General features: G+C 33.5%; 3 protein-coding genes across 9 annotated transcripts in view; 2 read left to right on the forward strand and 1 right to left on the reverse strand.

Moving 5' to 3' along the window:
• LOC126927052 (integral membrane protein DGCR2/IDD-like) overlaps nt 1-19,855 on the forward strand; it is a 392,464-nt gene that overhangs the window by 359,597 nt on the left and 13,012 nt on the right. The gene's annotated exons all lie outside the window — the stretch shown is intronic.
• LOC126927057 (uncharacterized) overlaps nt 1-19,855 on the forward strand; it is a 242,472-nt gene that overhangs the window by 102,530 nt on the left and 120,087 nt on the right. The window lies entirely within an intron of this gene.
• The window catches only part of LOC126927043 (G-patch domain and KOW motifs-containing protein-like), a 146,181-nt gene that overhangs the window by 26,499 nt on the left and 99,827 nt on the right, over nt 1-19,855 (reverse strand). For 2 of the 4 annotated variants that reach the window (XM_050743373.1, XM_050743372.1), the window contains exons 2-4: nt 15,555-15,912; nt 15,372-15,475; nt 15,019-15,257 (exon numbers count right to left, since the gene is read on the reverse strand). The exons of 1 other annotated variant lie outside the window; for it this stretch is intronic. In XM_050743373.1, the coding sequence (XP_050599330.1) occupies nt 15,380-15,475; nt 15,555-15,912 (454 nt within the window). In that variant the 3' untranslated portion in view covers nt 15,019-15,257; nt 15,372-15,379. Of the gene's footprint in view, nt 1-15,018; nt 15,258-15,371; nt 15,476-15,554; nt 15,913-16,022; nt 16,415-19,855 lie in introns of those variants that run through there. One more of the 4 variants, XM_050743371.1, reaches the window with a different exon arrangement.

Consider the following 19,855-nt stretch of genomic DNA (forward strand, 5'->3'; position numbering starts at 1 on the left):
TTTCTCCGATACAATTTTCCTTTTTTTTTTCTTTGCCAAACACTTTACTAATCGGTACGTATTCGAATTATCCTCAATTATTCTCGGTTGTTTCCGTTTCCTTTGGATTTACATAAGTACTCGTTTGATGTACGTGCAGAGTGAGATAATAACTATTAACAGCTATAAAATAAGAAGCGAAAATACGTTGAAACTCGACATCTAGATTCGCGAGACTTTGCAGAGCTTCGAAACTCTCGTGTTTCAAACCTAATAAAAAGTTGTAGAGGGAGAATTACATTGCGAGATCTGTTAAGGAAAATCGTATCGTTGTAATAGGATTATTTCAGCGAGGGAAATTCCGTGTTGCGTGTAACGCGTTGCAAAGCCATGAGCTTTCTTTCGGGTTAATATACATAATCGCCTTATCGAACTTTCCATCTAAACCGTTGCGCTCACACGTGAATTTTGCATTTCAATCTTCTTACTTGCAGTCCAATCCAGTTTAGTGTGACTAAGCTAAATGTTTCAGCCCTTCCAGGTAGAGTATGTATTATAGAGAGACGTACAACTCTATGAAGGGGAGATCAATAAATTGGGTTATCTTTAAATCACTGACAATTATTTCATCGACACGATTTCACCGACAGCGAATCCACCGGCAATGTCTATCAAAGTTTATTTACCGATACACCGAGTGAAATCACCCACAATCATTTCACCAATATTCTCCTTTGTCGATAATTATCATGCTTGCCACTACATGTTATCGTTGATTATATGTCTTTATTTACACATTCGTTTACGCGCATAACGAGATAAACGAAGAAACGAAAATGATATGTTGTTATGATGTATTGTTAAATTACTAATTAACACGAGTTATATATCTACCTACATGAGAGCTTCTAAATATCAATTATATTTCATGAAAGCACACAAGCTATTTTGCTATACACAAATAGAATTATAAGGAGATGTTACGTTCTAATGATTTAACGAAATCTATTCCTCTGTACATTTGACATTTCTGTATTATTACTTGTGTACTTTCTGCTCTTGTTTACGTCATCGGAAGTAAAAATACGTTAAGCGAATCAGCTAATCTATTTGAGCGATTCAATGGCTCGGTCTTCTCTTATGCGACTACCAAGCAGAAGATAAGTTCTTGGTTATATTACATTTTATAACATCCAAATTAACTTTTTTTTCTTTTTCTTTTTCTTTCTCTTTTTCTTTTTTTCCCTTTTTCTATTTCTTTTTTTTCCTTTCTTTTTTTCTTTTCTTTCCCTTTTTCTTTTTCTTTTTTTTCCTTTCTTTTTTTCTTTTTTTTTCCCTTTTTCTTTTTTTTCCTTTCTCTTTTTCTTTTTTTCCTTTTTCTTTTTTCTTACGTGGAGGACACCAAGCCACTTTGGGGGGGGGGGGGAAGTGGCGTGGTAGTGAACATCCAAATTAACTGGGGCACTAATTAGCTAAAGCTTCTAGTCAAACCAGGTATCGGTCTTTGTACGCAAAGACATTCATTACAATCGTTTATAGTTTGAAGAAACACCGTTACAAATTCGTGATATAAGAGAAAGCGATTCAAAACTCGGATTCATTTGTTGGAACGACGCCGTGGGCAAAAGTACATAATGGAAAACTTTCTTCCAAGACCAATTGATAGCGCTGACGTAATTAAAATGTGACGATATTGCCAGCGACGTTTCTCCAAATAGACGACTAACTTATTTACGAATTGCCGCAACACGATTGCCGCTGGTAATACGGTTAGTAATCACTTTATTGAATTTTCGCTTGACGTGACATCGTCGAGTTCCTAGAGAGATTCTTCTCCCTTGTAAAACTATGTTTCTGCAACGACTGTATTTGTTGAATTACCGTTCGTGAACAAGTCCTTCTCTTTATTACATGTAATAGATTCTTCTTTTTAAGTTTTAAATTACATTGGTAATTTTCTATAATTTATTACTCGAATATGGTAATTTGTTCTTAAAAAGTTTGCTTTTTCTACAATTATTTTACTACAAAACCCATCAAAAACATGATGTATGTATATATACCCTCAAATATTATCGGTTTATTCTCAAGCTATAGTTCAATTTCGGAAATTGCCAATTAAAATCATAAAAAAAAACACAGAAAGTTCGTTAAAATATGCGATTTTCCAATCAAGATATAGAATTTATTCGAGTAATATAGATTACAGTAGCGATGGTGACGGCAACGATGAATGGACTGATTCTTCGTGCGAAAATAAATTGGAAGCGCAGAACGATGCATTGTTTCAGGGAATATCGATTTTCAAGCATGGTTTTAAAGTACGTGTGCGCGTGTCTAGGTTTGTTAATTAATGCCGCTCCCAGGTTTTCAATATATAAATGTGACACCTACATATCTTTAAGCTTAAAACAATTGGACTAACAATTTCATTAAATTTAAATCAATATTTATCTTTTTAAACGCAACAATATTTTTAATGACAACTTCACATGTAAATCAAGTGCATACATATTCGATCGTTCTTGAAAACCTGATTCTCTGCGAAGAGAAAAAATCCTTGAATAAAGATTTGATCTACGTTTTATATGCTACGTTTTACATCCACCTCTTTTCAGATATACCCCTCTATTTAAAATCATAGATCGTCACACTCTATAGGTATTTCCCTGAAAAGTTAATGTCGTTTTGTATAAAAGCCAATTCAAAGGGGAAGGAAATTCTGCGAAAAATTCTTTCAGATTTCCCTATGTTTGAGCTCGAATCAAAGCAATCTTGTATAGTAGGATAGGATGATAGGATGATTCTGTATTATTCCTTGTGTACTTTCTGTTCCTGTTATTTACAATAGGATGATTATGCGTTTAACTTCTCATAGAATCTCTCTGATTCCGTATGATATCATCAGTGTTTTTGAAATATGTTATTGATGTCGTAACGTCAACCGTTTCCAGTGCAAATTCAATTTTGAATCGCAATTTCCATGTTTGCATGGCAAAAGCGTAAAATCGATAACGCACGCAAACATATCTTCTTTGCTAATGGCGTACTATAAATATAAATATTTGAATAAATATTGCGAATTTCATATTGCTAAAAGATTTATACTATTTGTTCGTAAATAATCGTCGAATCTATATTTAAGTTGAAACTGCTGCATTAGATCTCTTTTCTTACTTAAAATTATTTGGATTGGTAATTTGGATGTAACTTGTAATTTATTCTTCCTTTATAAATAGTGTACAGAAGATACCAATTCAAAGAAATGGAAGGAAAGTCTAAAAGCAAAGAAAATCTACAGGAAGATAAAACGTTCGAGCCTTGCCAGGCTATATAGGATGTTAAGTAATTTCATTTTGACAATGGTCCAACATCATACTATGCATAAATTTAATATTAATATAAGCAGGTTTCATGCCATGTATTACATGTAACGTATAAGCACAAGCCCTGGTTTTAAATGCCTTATAGTAACACCGAAAAGATTATTCAGTTGGATGTCTGACTCAACATCAATATTTTACTTAGAAGATAATAGGTCGAGAGCATGTTGGTGGGTGGAATGGGAGATGAATGAAGGCTTACTTCTGTAAAATACGTAAAATGGTAGTCGGAATGAATTTTGGCGCTTGGGGACAGAAAAAAAGCTGACTGATACTGTCATACACCTGAATTTATAAAATTTTGAAAATCGATGTAACCTTTGAACTTTATCGTATTCTGTTTCATAGCACAAATTATTGTTCCCGAAATGTACGTTTAGTGTTATAATATATTTGACCAATGGTTCTCAAATACTAGTTTTGCTAAAGCAATGGTGGAATTGGAGCAATTCTTTCTTCTTTTATTCTTTGAATGACCTGGATTTTCGAGTAGTCTAGTGACGCTTGATCCGTACAATTAATCGATTTCTTTTTATTACACAAGTGCAAGAGATTCCGCGTTGGACGCCGATGTTGCGAGTTCGAATGCCTGGATGAGGTTGGCACTGAGTATTGGTCCGGATCTGATGTGGTTATCGTCGATGGTTCACCTAAACTTGAAAAACATAGTGTATTGTGGACGCTGAGCTTAGTGATGGCAATTGTAATATTTTAATTTCTTTTATTCTATATTTTCGACTTCTTTTTTCGAGTAGAATCATCAATTTTCCGCTTGTACTATCAATTACCAACCAGCCTGTATGACAAAATTCTATTTTAAACACCAAACTCGCCACGAGTGGCTATTTTGTTTACGAAATTAAACGAATTTAATAAATGAAATGGCAAGGAAGGAACTACAAGTGACCGTCAAACTATTTTTATGCTTGAAAAGTAATTCGCAAAGTAATATAAAATAATACTACTGATTTGTGTCAGAATTTTTCAGAATTTTTTCTTAATCTCTTGTTTTTTCCCTTCAAATTTATTATTTATTATTTATTCGGTGCTTTTTCCCTTCAAATTTATTATTTATTATTTATTCGGTGTCACGAAAACCGATTAAATATTAAATATCTTAAATATAGATTGAAATGAAAGCTTGTCAGTTCTCGTTCAGTTGTCACTTCAAAGTTGTTAGTTCAAAGGTTCTCGTACATCATAAAGCAAGGGATCAAATCTTTAACATATTACAAATTAAATCTTTTATTGTAATTGCGAAACTTATGAAAGTACCAAGGGAAACAAGTAGGGAACATGAACTGCTCAACGAACCAAAGAACGGCTCAGTGACAAAATTAATAAAGTAAGGATCACAAATATTACAACATTACACTCTTACATCACATAATAGTTCTCTGTACAAAAGATATATAGCGAATCGACTTTTCACAACGATAAGAATCAACAGAACCAATTAAGACCAGGCGAAACTCTCATAAGACAACAATATCAGAGGGATCAAATCAGCGATTTTAATCTATGTTACAAATTATAGTTATCAAGAATAATTGCTCTTTTCACGAAAATTATGCTGATGACACACTCACAATGCATTTTATATTTGGTAGTCGGATGTGCTCGTGGCCATCAGGAGTATAAAGACGACGTTTTTAGAAAATGACAGCGCTGTCGGGTTTTAAAAGCTTTTATTTTTTTATTCATCATTACGAAGATTGTGATGGAAGAACGTAATGGGGTAAAATCTGACGATTCCTTAATGAAGAATGCTTAAAGAGATTCTATAGAAAACGGTGATCGTTTCGTTGGGTAGTTCATTCGAATTTTGATCAGGATTATTGAGATAGAAGGGTCGAGAGCTTGGTGGAATATCAACTTTGACGCTTCAACGCTTCATCTCTTTTCAAGCTCACCAGTCACGAATCATGGTTCACTGAATATATCTTTTTGGAAAATCTTTTTTGGATTTTCGTACGAGAAACATGGTATGTTTGACAAGGGATTTTCTTTTGAGGTAATTTAGAGTGACAAAAAGGTCTTTCTGTTAGGTAGCTTGTCGATAAAAATGTTTTATTAATAACGTAAATGGAACGAGTAGTTACGAATGTAAATAGAATATGACCAAATGGAATATATATCTTCTCTTCGACTTTCATAAGCTGAAAGCCCCGTATCTAAATTTTATCTTAATTATTTGAAGCAAAAAGTATGTTTTCTGAAACTTTCGTTTCTCGTGATGAGTACTTTATGATGCAATAAAAAATTTTGTCTGAAAATTATACTCAAGATCAATTTCATGATCCGTTTTCTCTATCAGATCTCCATCTTCCACAGCTATAACAAATAATTTTTTGACACTCTATACATTTAACATCGATTATAATTCTGATAATTGAAACACCGAACATTAATGTGTTTATTCACTACGCCAACACAGATAACAATTAACATTGATATATAATATATATTTGACGATATATATCTGAAAGAATAGAAATTTCATTTAATCGACTATATGACCATACTCGGTTAAGTACCAACAACGACTATCTATCAACCTTATCTTACTTCCTCAAAGATATAGAAAGACTTTAAAAATTTCAGCCATGTGATTTGGTCCTTTAAAATTTAGAAGTAATATAACGATAAAATACCATCAAAACCTTTAAATTTCCAATATTCAAGAGAAACTTGAAATCTCGTTTATTTACTCAGCAACAAAATCTTATTTACCTTCAGAGAACCTATACAATTTTTGCACAGCTCAATATCTCTCCTTTAAACAAAACATCAAAGTATGTTGTTCCTAACTTCAAAGGGCTCAACTCAATTTTTTGATCAATTTCTCTCGTCCTATACGCTCGTTTCAAAGCTTATAATACCATCTACACCTTTGCCTTATGTTCCATCCATGGTTCCTATGCATGCAATTTTATTATTATCGTTCCAAAGGACCTTCGCATTTCTGTTTCGCTCGTGATAGGTATTCACATCTGTTTTACCGTGCTGTTTCATCTTCTGGGAACGATATGGTCGGAAATGATATGATGTTGAATACGCACAGGTCGTTAAACGAGAATTAATTCAAGATAGATTCAAACGGAGTTAATTAAGTGATCCCAATTCCACCGCCTTGGGGGCTGAACGCGTTTTCCTTCCGAACGGTTCGCTCGTGTCGAGTGATGCAAATTTCAGCAAGTGTTTCACCTACGTGTTTACTATTAAATTTATTTCTTATCTATCTATATCTTATCTTATGAGAGTTTCGCCTGGTCTTAATTGGTTCTGTTGATTCTTATCGTTGTGAAAAGTCGATTCGCTATATATCTTTTGTATAGAGAACTATTATGTGATGTAAGAGTGTAATGTTGTAATATTTGCGATCCTTACTGTATTAATTTTGTCACTGAGCCGTTCTTTGGTTCGTTGAGCAGTTCATGTTCCCTACTTGTTTCCCTTGGTACTTTCATAATTTTCGTAATTACAATAAAAGATTTAATTTGTAATAAGTTAAAGATTTGATCCCTTGCTTTATGATGTACCAGAACCTTTGAACTAACAACTTTGAAGTGACAACTGAACGAGAACTGACAAGCTTTCATTTCAATCTATATTTAAGATATTTAATATTTAATCGGTTTTCGTGACACCGAATAAATAATAAATAAAAAATTTGAAAGGAAAAAAACAAGAGATTAAGAAAAAATTCTGAAAGAGACACAAATCAGTAGTATTATTTTATATTACTTTGCGAATTACTTTTCAAGCAGAAAAATAGTTTGACGGTCACTTGTAGTTCCTTCCTTGCCATTTCATTTATTAAATTCGTTTAATTTCGTAAACAAAATAGCCACTCGTGGCGAGTTTGGAGTTTAAAATAGAATTTTGTCATACAGGCTGGTTGGTAATTGATAGTACAGGCGGAAAATTGGTGATTCTACTCGAAAAAAGAAGTCGAAAATATAGAATAAAAAAAATTAAAATATTACAATTGCCATCACTAAGCTCAGCGTCCACAATACACTATGTTTTTCAAGTTTAGGTGAATCATCGACGATAACCACATTAGATTCGGACCAATACTCAGTGCCAACCTCATCCAGGCATTCGAACTCGCAACATCGGCGTCCAACGCGGAATCTCTTGCACTTGTGTAATAAAAAGAAATCGATTAATTGTACGGATCAAGCGTCACTAGACTACTCGAAAATCCAGGTCATTCAAAGAATGAAAGAAGAAAGAATTGCTCCAATTCCACCATTGCTTTTGCAAAACTAGTATTTGAGAACCGTTGGTCAAATATATTATAACACTAAACGTACATTTCGGGAAGAATAATTTGTGCTATGAAACAGAATACGATAAAGTTCAAAGGTTACATCGATTTTCAAAATTTTATAAATTCAGGTGTATGACAGTATCAGTCAGCTCTTTTTCTGTCCCCAAGCGCCAAAATTCATTCCGACTACCATTTTACGTATTTTACAGAAGTAGGCCTTCATTCATCTCCCATTCCATCCACCAACATGCTCTCGACGTATTATCTTCTAAGTAAAATATTGATGTTGAGTCAGACATCCAACTGAATAATCTTTTCGGTGTTACTATAAGGCATTTAAAACCAGGGCTTGTGCTTATACGTTAGATGTAATACTTGGCATGAAACCTGCTGATATTAATATTAAATTTATGCATAGTAGGATGTAGGACCATTGTCAAAATGAAATTATTTAGCATCTTATATAGCCTGGCAAGGCTCGAACGTTTTATCTTCCTGTAGATTTTCTTTGCTTTTAGACTTTCCTTCCATTTCTCTGAATTGGTATCTTCTGTACACTATTTATAAAGGAAGAACAAATTACATGTTACATCCAAGTTACCAATCCAAATAATTTTAAGTAAGAAAAGAGATCTAATGCAACAGTTTCAACTTAAATATAGATCCGACGATTATTTACGAACGAATAGTATAAATCTTTTAGCAATATGAAATTCGCAATATTTATTCAAATATTTATATTTATAGTACGCCATTAGCAAAGAAGACATGTTTTCGTGCGTTAAATTTAAAGGTTTTGATGGTATTTTATCGTTATATTACTTCTAAATTTTAAAGGACCAAATCACATGGCTGAAATTTTTAAAGTCTTTCTATATCTTTGAGGAAGTAAGATAAGGTTGATAGATAGTCGTTGTTGGTACTTAACCGAGTATGGTCATATAGTCGATTAAATGAAATTTCTATTCTTTCAGATATATATCGTCAAATATATATTATATATCAATGTTAATTGTTATCTGTGTTGGCGTAGTGAATAAACACATTAATGTTCGGTGTTTCAATTATCAGAATTATAATCGATGTTAAATGTATAGAGTGTCAAAAAATTATTTGTTATAGCTGTGAAAGATGGAGATCTGTTAGAGAAAATGGATCATGAAATTGATCTTGAGTATAATTTTCAGACAAAATTTTTTATTGCATCATAAAGTACTCATCACGAGAAACGAAAGTTTCAGAAAACCCCTGGATCGTAAATGATTCGTTCTTTTGAAAAAAGTTGTTTAAAATTTCTTATACTAATCCCTATACTAATTGTGTATACTAATTGTATTTAGTATATTATGTTATAAATAATGGTTAATATAAGTATCAAAATAAATAGACAACAATTAATTAGATAACATCGTAATAACATAATATAATATAATGGGCGTAATCATATACAGTAAAACTTAGAAAATATGCTCTGGATGAATTCGGTGAAAATTATCCTTTGTTCCGTGGTATATATAGGCAAAAACGAATGGTAGACCGCAGCATAATAGTTTCCAACAACATTCTCAATATTAAGGATATCAACATCTTAGATTTAATCTAAGCCGCTGGAATACGCCAGATATTTCATATCTGACTTAAACATGTACAGTGACGAGCGAAAAAAGTAAACACATAAATGTAAAAGACTAATTTCTCAAGTGATCGGTAAAGATTAGGTAACAGTAACTACAAGTTATTATTAACGAAATGTAATAGTTAATTTTCATTAACATTAATAATGTACAAAACATTTTACAAAAATGGATATCTCAAACCATGTTTACAGTTTTGCACATTAATTATACTCGTCGAATCAAGGTTTCAACATAGGTATTTCGTCCACTAGTACTACTTCACGTTTATTATATCCAATAGAATTAACTACTATTTAGGTAAATTATTTTGTGGAATGGTCAAATAATGCTCTTTTCTCATTATACCTTCGACATTCGCTTTTTACATAAAATCAACGAGCTGTGTTTACACTTTTGCTTGTCACGGCGTATCAAGGAAGATTGAAATATAAAGTAATTCGCACAAAAAAGTAGATATTAGTATTGATGTTATTGTATTCCATATTTGACCTTAAAATATGAATAAAATCAGTCTAAGTATTAATGAAATTTCAAACATTTTTTCTAAAAGAACGGAACTTTCCTTTCTAATGAGCACTATATGATGCAATAGAAAAACAATTTGACACTGAAAATTGTGGTCAAGATCAATTTTGCGTTACACTTATTTAACCAATTTTCATCAAATCGAAGGTGTAGAATGGCTTGAAAAAAATACCGCGATAAATACTTTTTTGACACTTTGTACAAAGGTGTATATCATTGTGTATATCGATACACATACTCTGTATGTGCATATCCGTGGTATATATATCCGTTTTTCGAAGCAAAATGTCATCTACCTGATCAAAAGAGCAAAGCAAAAACACTACATAGAGGGTTTGTTACTGTTAACACTCTCTATTTCCGTGCGTAAAGTATCCAACCAGATATCCAGGAACAGCTTTCAGGGAACGAGATTGAATATTTGATCGAATATATTTAATATGGCAATGTTACGTATAACAATATACGTATGGAATTTTAAAAGTCACGAGGGTTGCAACGGACTCAATTTTAATGTACATTAAACATTTTGCTCATTGATGACCTTACCTTAATTTTTTTCTCCTTCCTCGCTTTCTTCTCCTATGCGAGTGACACAGCAAGATTGATAGTAACAAGCGATTTCATTAAAACACAATCTCCTTTTCCATTTGATGAACACGATACGAGACGAGGGAATGATTTAGGAACACGACTTTCGAGCGGTTTCAACAACTATTAAGTTTCATTTATAGCAACGAACACTGCCAAAGACGTAATCAATAAGATTCGCGTAGGTGCCGTAGATGACGTAGATGAAAAAACGTAGATCAAACGTAAATGACGAAATTATACATTAATTTATTTTAACGCGTTAAAATTACGCTAATGACAGTTGCTCCATTCAATTTGTTCACATATTTGAGCCCTATATGGAACAAAGTGAACGGAGCATCTGCAAGCGTGTTAACCGGACAACGACGAATTTTCACATCTACTCCTCGAAGCTTCACATATATCAATGACCACTGCCGTAGTCATGGACAAACGTAGATGACGAAGTTATGTATTGATTCACTTTAACACGTTAAGATTACGCTAGTGACACTTGCGCAGTACTATTTGTTCATATATTTAAGCCCTATATGCAACAAAGTGAACGTAGCATCAGCAAGCGTGTTAATTGGACAACCACGAATTTTCACATATATTGCACGAAGATTCGTATATAACAATGATCACTGCCATAATCATGGTCAAACGTAGATGACGAGATTATGCATTAATTCACTTTAAAAATTACGCTAGTGACAGTTGCGCCGTTCTATTTGTTCATATATTTAAGCCCTATATGCAACAAAGTGAACGTAGCATCTGCAAGCGTGTTAATTGGACAACCACGAATTTTCACATATATTGCACGAAGATTCGTATATAACAATGATCACTGCCATAATCATGGTCAAACGTAGATGACGAGATTATGCATTAATTCACTTTAAAAATTACGCTAGTGACAGTTGCGCCGTTCTATTTGTTCATATATTTAAGCCCTATATGCAACAAAGTGAACGTAGCATCTGCAAGCGTGTTAGTTGGACAACGACGAATTTCGTTTCGCAAACACGGACGCGTGAAACATTTTGAAGTTACGTGGACGCGAGAGTAATTCGTTCCCTTAAATTGCTCAATTTCCATTTCTTTCGCCATGTATATTCGAGTATTGCATTTGAATGGCAGAGCAGTGGGAAGTAACGGCGCACGTCGTTGATATATCGACAGGAACATGAATTCTTTTTTCATAGGATGAATACTTTTTTCATCGAATTATTAAACCGAATCAAGTTTTCAAATCCAATCATTTAATTTCATCGTTTTACATCGAACGTTTCAATCTTTTTTCTTTTAAATACTTTACCTATATTTCATCTCGTTGAATATTCCATATTTTTAATGCTACTACCACTTATTGGTAATTTCAAATATGTAATTATCGTTCTGAAGTTAGAAATTCGAAATAACATTCGTCAGTATATGATTCTACGTTTTATATAGAGTAATAAAAATGATACAATGAGTTTCGGTAAATAACCAATAAAAATTTTTGTTCCTTTTTCTTTTTCTTTTTTTTTTTTTTTGGTTTTATGTATCCAAGGTCGAGAATAAACTATGTGCACGTTTCCTCCTTGTATTTTTATGAGGAATTCAGTCTTTTTACGCCACAAGAGTCTCAACGTTTTCGTTTTCACGCCTACGTTACGCTCGTTAAACACGTTCCAACAAGACCATGAATAAGGATAACAGCTTTAATGTTTTCACATGTGTTTATTTATTATTTTAGACCTTAAATATTTTATTTATAAAATCTTTATTTAAACAAGTTACCATTGTCGCTACAATAAATCAATGAATGAAATCAGTTTAAATTTAAAATATCATTTCATAATTTCTCGTCACTTGTATCTAAAAACAACAAAAAAACGGTGTATCCACATCGGATAAATTAATACGCCCCGACGCAAAATAAAACCAAGACGCACAGCTCTGTGGAATGCCAACGGTCTAGCGCAACGCAAACTTGAACTAGAACTCTTCCTAAAACACCAGCAAATCGACATAATGCTCATAACTGAAACCCACTTCACCGACAAAAACTACCTGAACATAAACGGATACAAGTTCTACCATACCCAACACCCCAGCGGAAAGGCCCACGGCGGCACCGGAATCATAATCAAATCAAACATTAAGCACTACGAACTTCCACCATTCCAGAAAGACTACCTCCAAGCAACAAACGTAGCAATAGAAGACTGTCATGGTACAATCACCACTTCAGCTGTATACTGCCCTCCCAGACACTCCATCGCCAAAGAAGACTTTGACGACTTCCTGGACACCCTGGGCAATAGATTCATAGCTGGAGGAGACAACAACGCCAAACACACCCAATGGGGCAGCAGACTGGTTACAGTAGGAGGCAAAAACCTCCTCAACAGCATAATAACCAACAACCTCAACTACCTTACCACATACGAACCCACACACTGGCCCACCGACACAAAGAAAATACCCGATCTCCTTGATTTCCTCACTAAAAAAAAATATCTCGTCAAGACACGTCCAAATCAATTCCTCGGCTGATCTCTCCTCTGATCATTCCCCCGTGATAGTAACAGTCAGTTCAACTATCATCGAGAATACACGTAATGGCTCCATACATAACCAATACACCAACTGGCAGCTCTTTAGAGAAGTCTTTACACACACAACTTCAGCCTCAACTTCACTAAAAACCAATGAAGAAATCGAAGCAGCCACGGAATACCTAAACACGAGCATAATAAACGCTATCCGCTTCTCCACACCGGCAAAAACGTCCATCAGCAATCACGAATACCCCCAGTACATATTAAAAAAAATAGCAGAAAAACGTAGACTAAGAAGGATATGGCAGACCCATAGAACACCGGAGGACAAACGCAAACTAAACAACGCAACTAGAAAACTATCCAAAACTATAAAAAAAACTACAATAATGACCGTTTTCACAAATATCTCGCCAGCTTGTCCCCCACAGCCGACTCCAACTACTCACTATAGAAGGCCTCCAGGAAACACACGCGTCTCCCACAAATAATACCTCCAAGCCGCCATCCGCAGAGTGGATGGGCGCGTAGCCCTATAGAAAAAGCCAACCTATTTGCCAAACACTTGACTGAAGTATTCCAACTACATTCCTCCATAGCTGCAGCGGACGTTACCGAATATCTGCACACTCCCTTCCAAATGTCCCCTCCTATTGAACCCTTCACTTCTTCAGAGATCATAGAAGCAATCAGTCGCCTAAACCCCAAGAAAGCAGCAGGTCACGACCTAATAGGAAATAAAACAATCAAGGAACTTCCGATAAAAGGGATTGCACTCATCGCATCAATCTTTAACGCTATCCTCCGCCTTCAACACTTTCCCAAGGCTTGGAAAATCTCACTGATCACCCTCATCCCTAAACCCGGTAAACCAATATATGAAACCAGCTCCTATCGCCCAATCAGTCTTTTACCTACCCTGTCTAAACTATTCGAGAGGATGCTCACGAATCGTCTCCTTCCACTCCTAGAAGAATTGAAAACACTCCCAGACCACCAATTCGGCTTCCGAAAACAACACTCAACAGTAGAGCAAATGCACCGCATAACCCACATGATCAGCCAAACCCTTGAAAAGAAAAAATACTGCTCAGCGGTATTCCTAGACATCCAACAGGCATTCGACAAAGTATGGCATAAAGGGCTACTCTACAAGCTCAAAAAGATCCAACCCCATCCATACTACTCCATCTTAAAATCCTACCTAACCAACAGACAATTCATAGTTAAATGTCTAGGCGCCACTTCCGCAACATTCCCAATAGAATCCGGCATACCCCAAGGTAGTGTCCTCGGACCCCTACTGTTCTCCATCTACACTGCCGACTTACCTATATCAAACGAGGTAACAATAGCAACATTTGCCAACGACACAGCACTATTAGCTACCCACGCAGACCCGGCAATTGCCTCATCCACTCTCCAGCGAAGTATCGACACCATGAAAAAGTGGTTCCAAAAATGGGGTTTCAAAATAAACGAAAAAAATCCTCTCATGTAACCTTCACGCTCCGAAAACAAACCTGCCCCCAGGTCACCATTAACAACACAATAATCCCAAGCAAGGACTCCGTAAGATACCTGGTCATGACCCTGAACAGGAGGCTAACTTGGAAAAAACATATCTCAGAAAAAACAAAGCAACTAAAGGAAAAATTAAGAAAATTCTATTGGTTCACGTGACCTCAAGATACCTACCAAGATACCAATCCACCGTGACCTCAAGATACCTACAGTCAAAGATGAAATACACAAGTCCAGAAGCAGATATAACACAAGAGTCAACAACCACCACAACCCACTAGTCACCCAACTACTGGACACGACGGACCGATCTACATTTATCATATTTTATATAAAATTAGAAGGGACCTTTAAAAAATTGCATGCAACAACACACTTACAGGTACTCTTGAATTAGTTTTTCTACATGTCCGATTATGTCTTTATATGTATATGTCAATTCAAATTTATTTTCTTAAATGTCCCTTAATGAAAAACTAACACTTCATATTAACTTTGAACTTTTGAGTTCTTAGAATATTCTGATTTAGTCACTGGCTGTACCATAAATTCATTTACAGATATTATATTTCCACCAAGAGCTAGTTTTATTATGAGCCTTCCTGCATCATCATCGAATCCTTCTATTTGACCATAATTATTACTTTGTTTTCCAGCTATAATTTTCACAAATGTTCCTTTCTCGATTTTAACTTCTTCCTCTTCTTTTTTGGAATCTGTATTTTTCTTCTGCAATGCTACTTTGTCTGCTCCAAGACCCATACCTTTTGGTCGTAATTCTGGTATGACAGCTGCTACTAATCTGTAATAGTTAGAATAAACGATTGTGAAATAAAAAATGATGTTCTCTGTTTACTTTCCAATAAGTGATGTATTAAATACATATAATTAATTTAATCCAGAGTAAAATTCATACTTTTCATTTCAACCAATTCCCTTTCCTGGTTGCCATCCCATTCCCCTTAACATTGCTACACCAAAGGCATCAATAGGAATTTTTTCATAATCTTCTAACGTAGACTGAAAAATACAAAACGATATTTATAATATGCAAATGTAATACATCTGTGCATTGCACATCAATATGTTGATAACGTACCTGTTCTTTGCCTCTTAATGATTCATCTTCTACTAAAGGTAAAGTTAAATCATTTGTTTTAGTTTCATATTTATTCTTTGACTTAAGTTCCTCAATGATTTCTTTCGTCGCTTGCTCTTCTAAAGTAACAACTTTATTTTCACTATCTTCAACTGGCTCTTTCTTTATTGATATTATTGGCGATGTTTTTCCATTAGATAGCTTTGATTTTGCCTCGTTAACACTAGCGTCTCCTACCTTTTCCTTATCTGCCTTCGGAAGGAAAATGTCTGCATCTATTTTATTAAGAATTCTATCATGCCAGGTTTTTGAACCTAGTAATGGAATAATTAGAGGTTCATCTTTTTTTTCTTCCTCACTGAAATAAAAAAATTGTTTTCAAATATATATATTCCGCTATTGGTGATTTTTATAGGTTAGGTTGTGGTTATATGTTTCTTGATTATAAATTTTACTTTTTGAACTCACCCTATTACTTTAATACCTTTCTCATCAAGGCATTCAATGCAATCAACTTTCTTTTTTTCTTGTGGAATAGCATTTTTTAACACAGGTTTCTTAATAGATTTCGCAAAACCGAAGGAAATCTTCTTTCCTTCTTCTGCCATTTATTTGTTATTTTAACACTGACTTATAGATCAATACACATGTATATACTAGACATAAAGATTGATGTCACTTGAATCTATGTACATGAATCTAATATCTTATTATACTTTATTAATCTACTCAAAATTACTTGCACATTACTAAAATTTCATTCCGACAATGTATCAAGCGCCTGAATAAGTGACATTAAAGTAAACATATATCAAAGAGGAAACAAGAAGAACTGACGCCTATGGTTTTCTATGTTACAAAGCTAGTGCTGCACCATACGGCCAAATGCCGAAGGTGGCTTATGCTAGTATATACCTGCCTATACGTTTCAATGAGAAAATCGATATTATGTGTTCATGTGAAAATTCACATTTCCCTACGAGCTGTATTTTGATAGATTTAAGCTTCTAATGGAGCATTTTAAACGTATAGAGTATACTATGAAGTAGATAGTAGTGCGGATCATTTTATATTCATAAAAAATTTGAATGTATAGAAATGTACAAAATGCTCATGATATGCAAAAATATGCAAAATATTCAAAGTAAACCAATCATCAAAAAGTTTAGAAGGTGAAACAAATTTCTTTAATAACACCTAGATTAATTTTTATTTGTTAACAATCCCATATATAACCATAGCTTTTTCCCGGCGCATATACGCGCCCTTACATGCGTCAATAAGATAAGAGGAAATAAAAGACAGATTATCGATAAAATACACTAACACATATCTAATACGTGGATATATTACCACTCAGATTACACATATTATATATTATAAGGGAATATGTATACCACGTATATATGTAGAACGAATATTTCAAACTTGTTTATAGCCCGTGCGCACACATAAATGCACGCACACGAACAATTTTTCGAACGATAATTATATTAATAATTTATAACCATTTATATTTTTATATTTTTATATTTTTATATTTTTATATTTTTATATGATAAGCATTTATATTTTTTAAAATACGTTCTTATGGCATACATATTTATTCCACGCTTCATATCTATCCACATCCGTAACTGTAGGTGACATTGTTTTTTAACAATTTTGCTATTATTTCATAATTCTTTAATTCATATTTCAAAGTCGTAACAGATGTTTCTATTTTTTTTTTTTTCAAGTTTTTCCCATATTGGACTTATTTCTAGCAGCCATGCTTGCTTACAAAGCAATTTTATATCCACGCAAGAATATTTTTCAGTAGATTTTATTATGTGGTTTACAATATCCATATTCTCTAATAACTGGTTGCTAAGGTATAATTTGAACATACCAAGTCGAGTAACTTCATTTGGTAATGATACGTATATTTTCTTTTCAAGGCATCTGCGTAAAGCTGCATCAATGTCCCTAATAATATATTTACAATAAATATTATTGTTCTGTTATATTAATAATAACAAAGGAATATTCCGCACAACACAATAATTAAGATTAAGATAATGAATAATTATGATATTAAGATATTTTCTACTTAGAAAACATTGAAATAGCGTGATATACATAGCAAGGGCAATTAGTTACAGCCAAAAGAACTACATTAGAATTTTCGTTAGATACTAATCCATCCAATCTAGAAAGAAGTTCTGATCTGAATCTCTTTGCAGGTTCAGACAATGTACAGTTTACTCCTTTATTTGTGCCTATCCAGTCAATCTCATCGATAAAAATAATTGTAGGCGAAAAATTATAGGCAAGTTCAAATAAAACCTGTTCAGTTTAACAAATGTATTTATTATTTATTAAATATTATATTCAAAATTCCTTAAATTCATTGTTTCATCACGAACGTAATATCATTTCGTTTTCCAAACAACTATTCTAGTTATATATGATTATTATTATATATGATAGATATATTGCAGAATCTCTTCTTCATAGACAAAGGAAATCAACTTACACGGATATACTTCTCGGAATCACCTCTCCATTTGCTCACCAATGAGCTGGCCGTTATGTTAAAAAAGGTGCATTGGTATTCTGTTGCGACTGCCTTCGCCAACATCGTCTTCCTTATTTCGTAATTGCTTGTATAGCAGAATACCTTTCCAGGGAGAAAATGGGCCTTTAAAAAAGATAAGGTACTTGAGGAGATACACAATGGCCTCCTTAATAGCAGATTTACATTCCTCTAGGCCTACGATGTTGTCCCAATATACATTGAATTTTGTTAGTATGATTTCCTGCGACAATACAAAGATGAAATGGCGCATAATCTCCGTATTAATTTCCGTAAATGTTATGTAATTCGTTATTTAAAGCTTTACTGAAATCAGTATTTGCAATACGTATATTAATCGAAAATAACTTACGCATGAAATGTCTTCAATAATCTTCCATAATTCCAGATTGTCTATATAAAGCTTCTGAGCCTATTTTGATATCTTTGATTGCGTGGATTGTTCCATTAAGATGTTAAATAGCTCTCCTCTTCTGATGAAGATTCATCGCTTTCATTGGCGAAAATTGATGTCACTGTCATTGCGAGATTAATATCATCCGTAGCATCACCCCTCATCTTCTGTTGTGCATTCCTCCCTTTCACAGACCCAGATACAGACTCACTTCTCGTTTGTTTGCTAACAGATTTGACACGTTTTACTACTTCTTCAAAGATTGAATGATATCGTAATCGATACGTTGAATACGTTGAGAACGTTGAATAGTGTTAAATAATTTAAATTCTTACACTTTGCTCGCATTTGTCATTTCCCTCGTCTTTATTTCCTTTTCAGTTATTTTCTTGCACAATATAGGATATTTTTGGAATTTCATCTTGTAATAATTTTCATATTCTGTAAGAATAATTTCAAAATCGACGTTGTCGCAGACTCGATATTTCCGAGGTAGACGAGCTTCCCGGATTAATACATCGCTAATGTCTACATATCTAAAAAATATAATTTTTAATTCATTGAACAAATTTTATGCTATGAGTACACACTATACGATAATCATCAATTAACTGTTTTATTTCTAGGTAAGACAGACAAAAAGAATGTACTGTCTATTTATTATTATATAAATCCTCGGCGATAATTTTTTGCCTTCTGCTTTTTAATTTCTAATTTTTAAAGTTTGAATTTAAATATATTTTCATTTATAACTAGTTAATCTACGTTATCGATTGAGTTACTCTATAACTACTGAGTTACCGATGTCGATTTTCAAATTTTGGTTCCTTCCCCTCTTTCCACACTAATTTCTATTTCGATTGGTCGCCGATATTATTCGAAAAAATTGCAACTAAGAAGATATCTAAATATATACACATAATATAAATTTATAAACATAATTTTGTTATCTACTATCTTGATACGTGCAAAGATAAATCTTAATGATATATAATACAGCGTAAATGGTTATAAATAATTAATTATTGACAATAATTATAAGAATTATCGAAAGAAAAAATCATAGATACTATGTGCGAGTGTAAAATATCACAAAAAATGAACAACAATTGTGAAAAACGCAATATGGCAAATCAATGACAAAACACACTCATGACTGTCATGGAAGTTCCAAAGTCTAAAATCTAGAATATTCCTTACCTCTTTTCGCAAATTATGAGATATCTTATTTGTGGTACCTTGCAGCGATAAATCACCGTTCATTGTAATAGTTTTAAATGTGATAATGATATCCTTGTATTGACTATCGTTTTTCGATAGTTACGAGAA

This window comes from Bombus affinis, unplaced genomic scaffold (assembly GCF_024516045.1).
Source record: "Bombus affinis isolate iyBomAffi1 unplaced genomic scaffold, iyBomAffi1.2 ctg00000070.1, whole genome shotgun sequence".
In the NCBI taxonomy this organism is placed as follows: Eukaryota; Metazoa; Arthropoda; class Insecta; order Hymenoptera; family Apidae; genus Bombus; species Bombus affinis.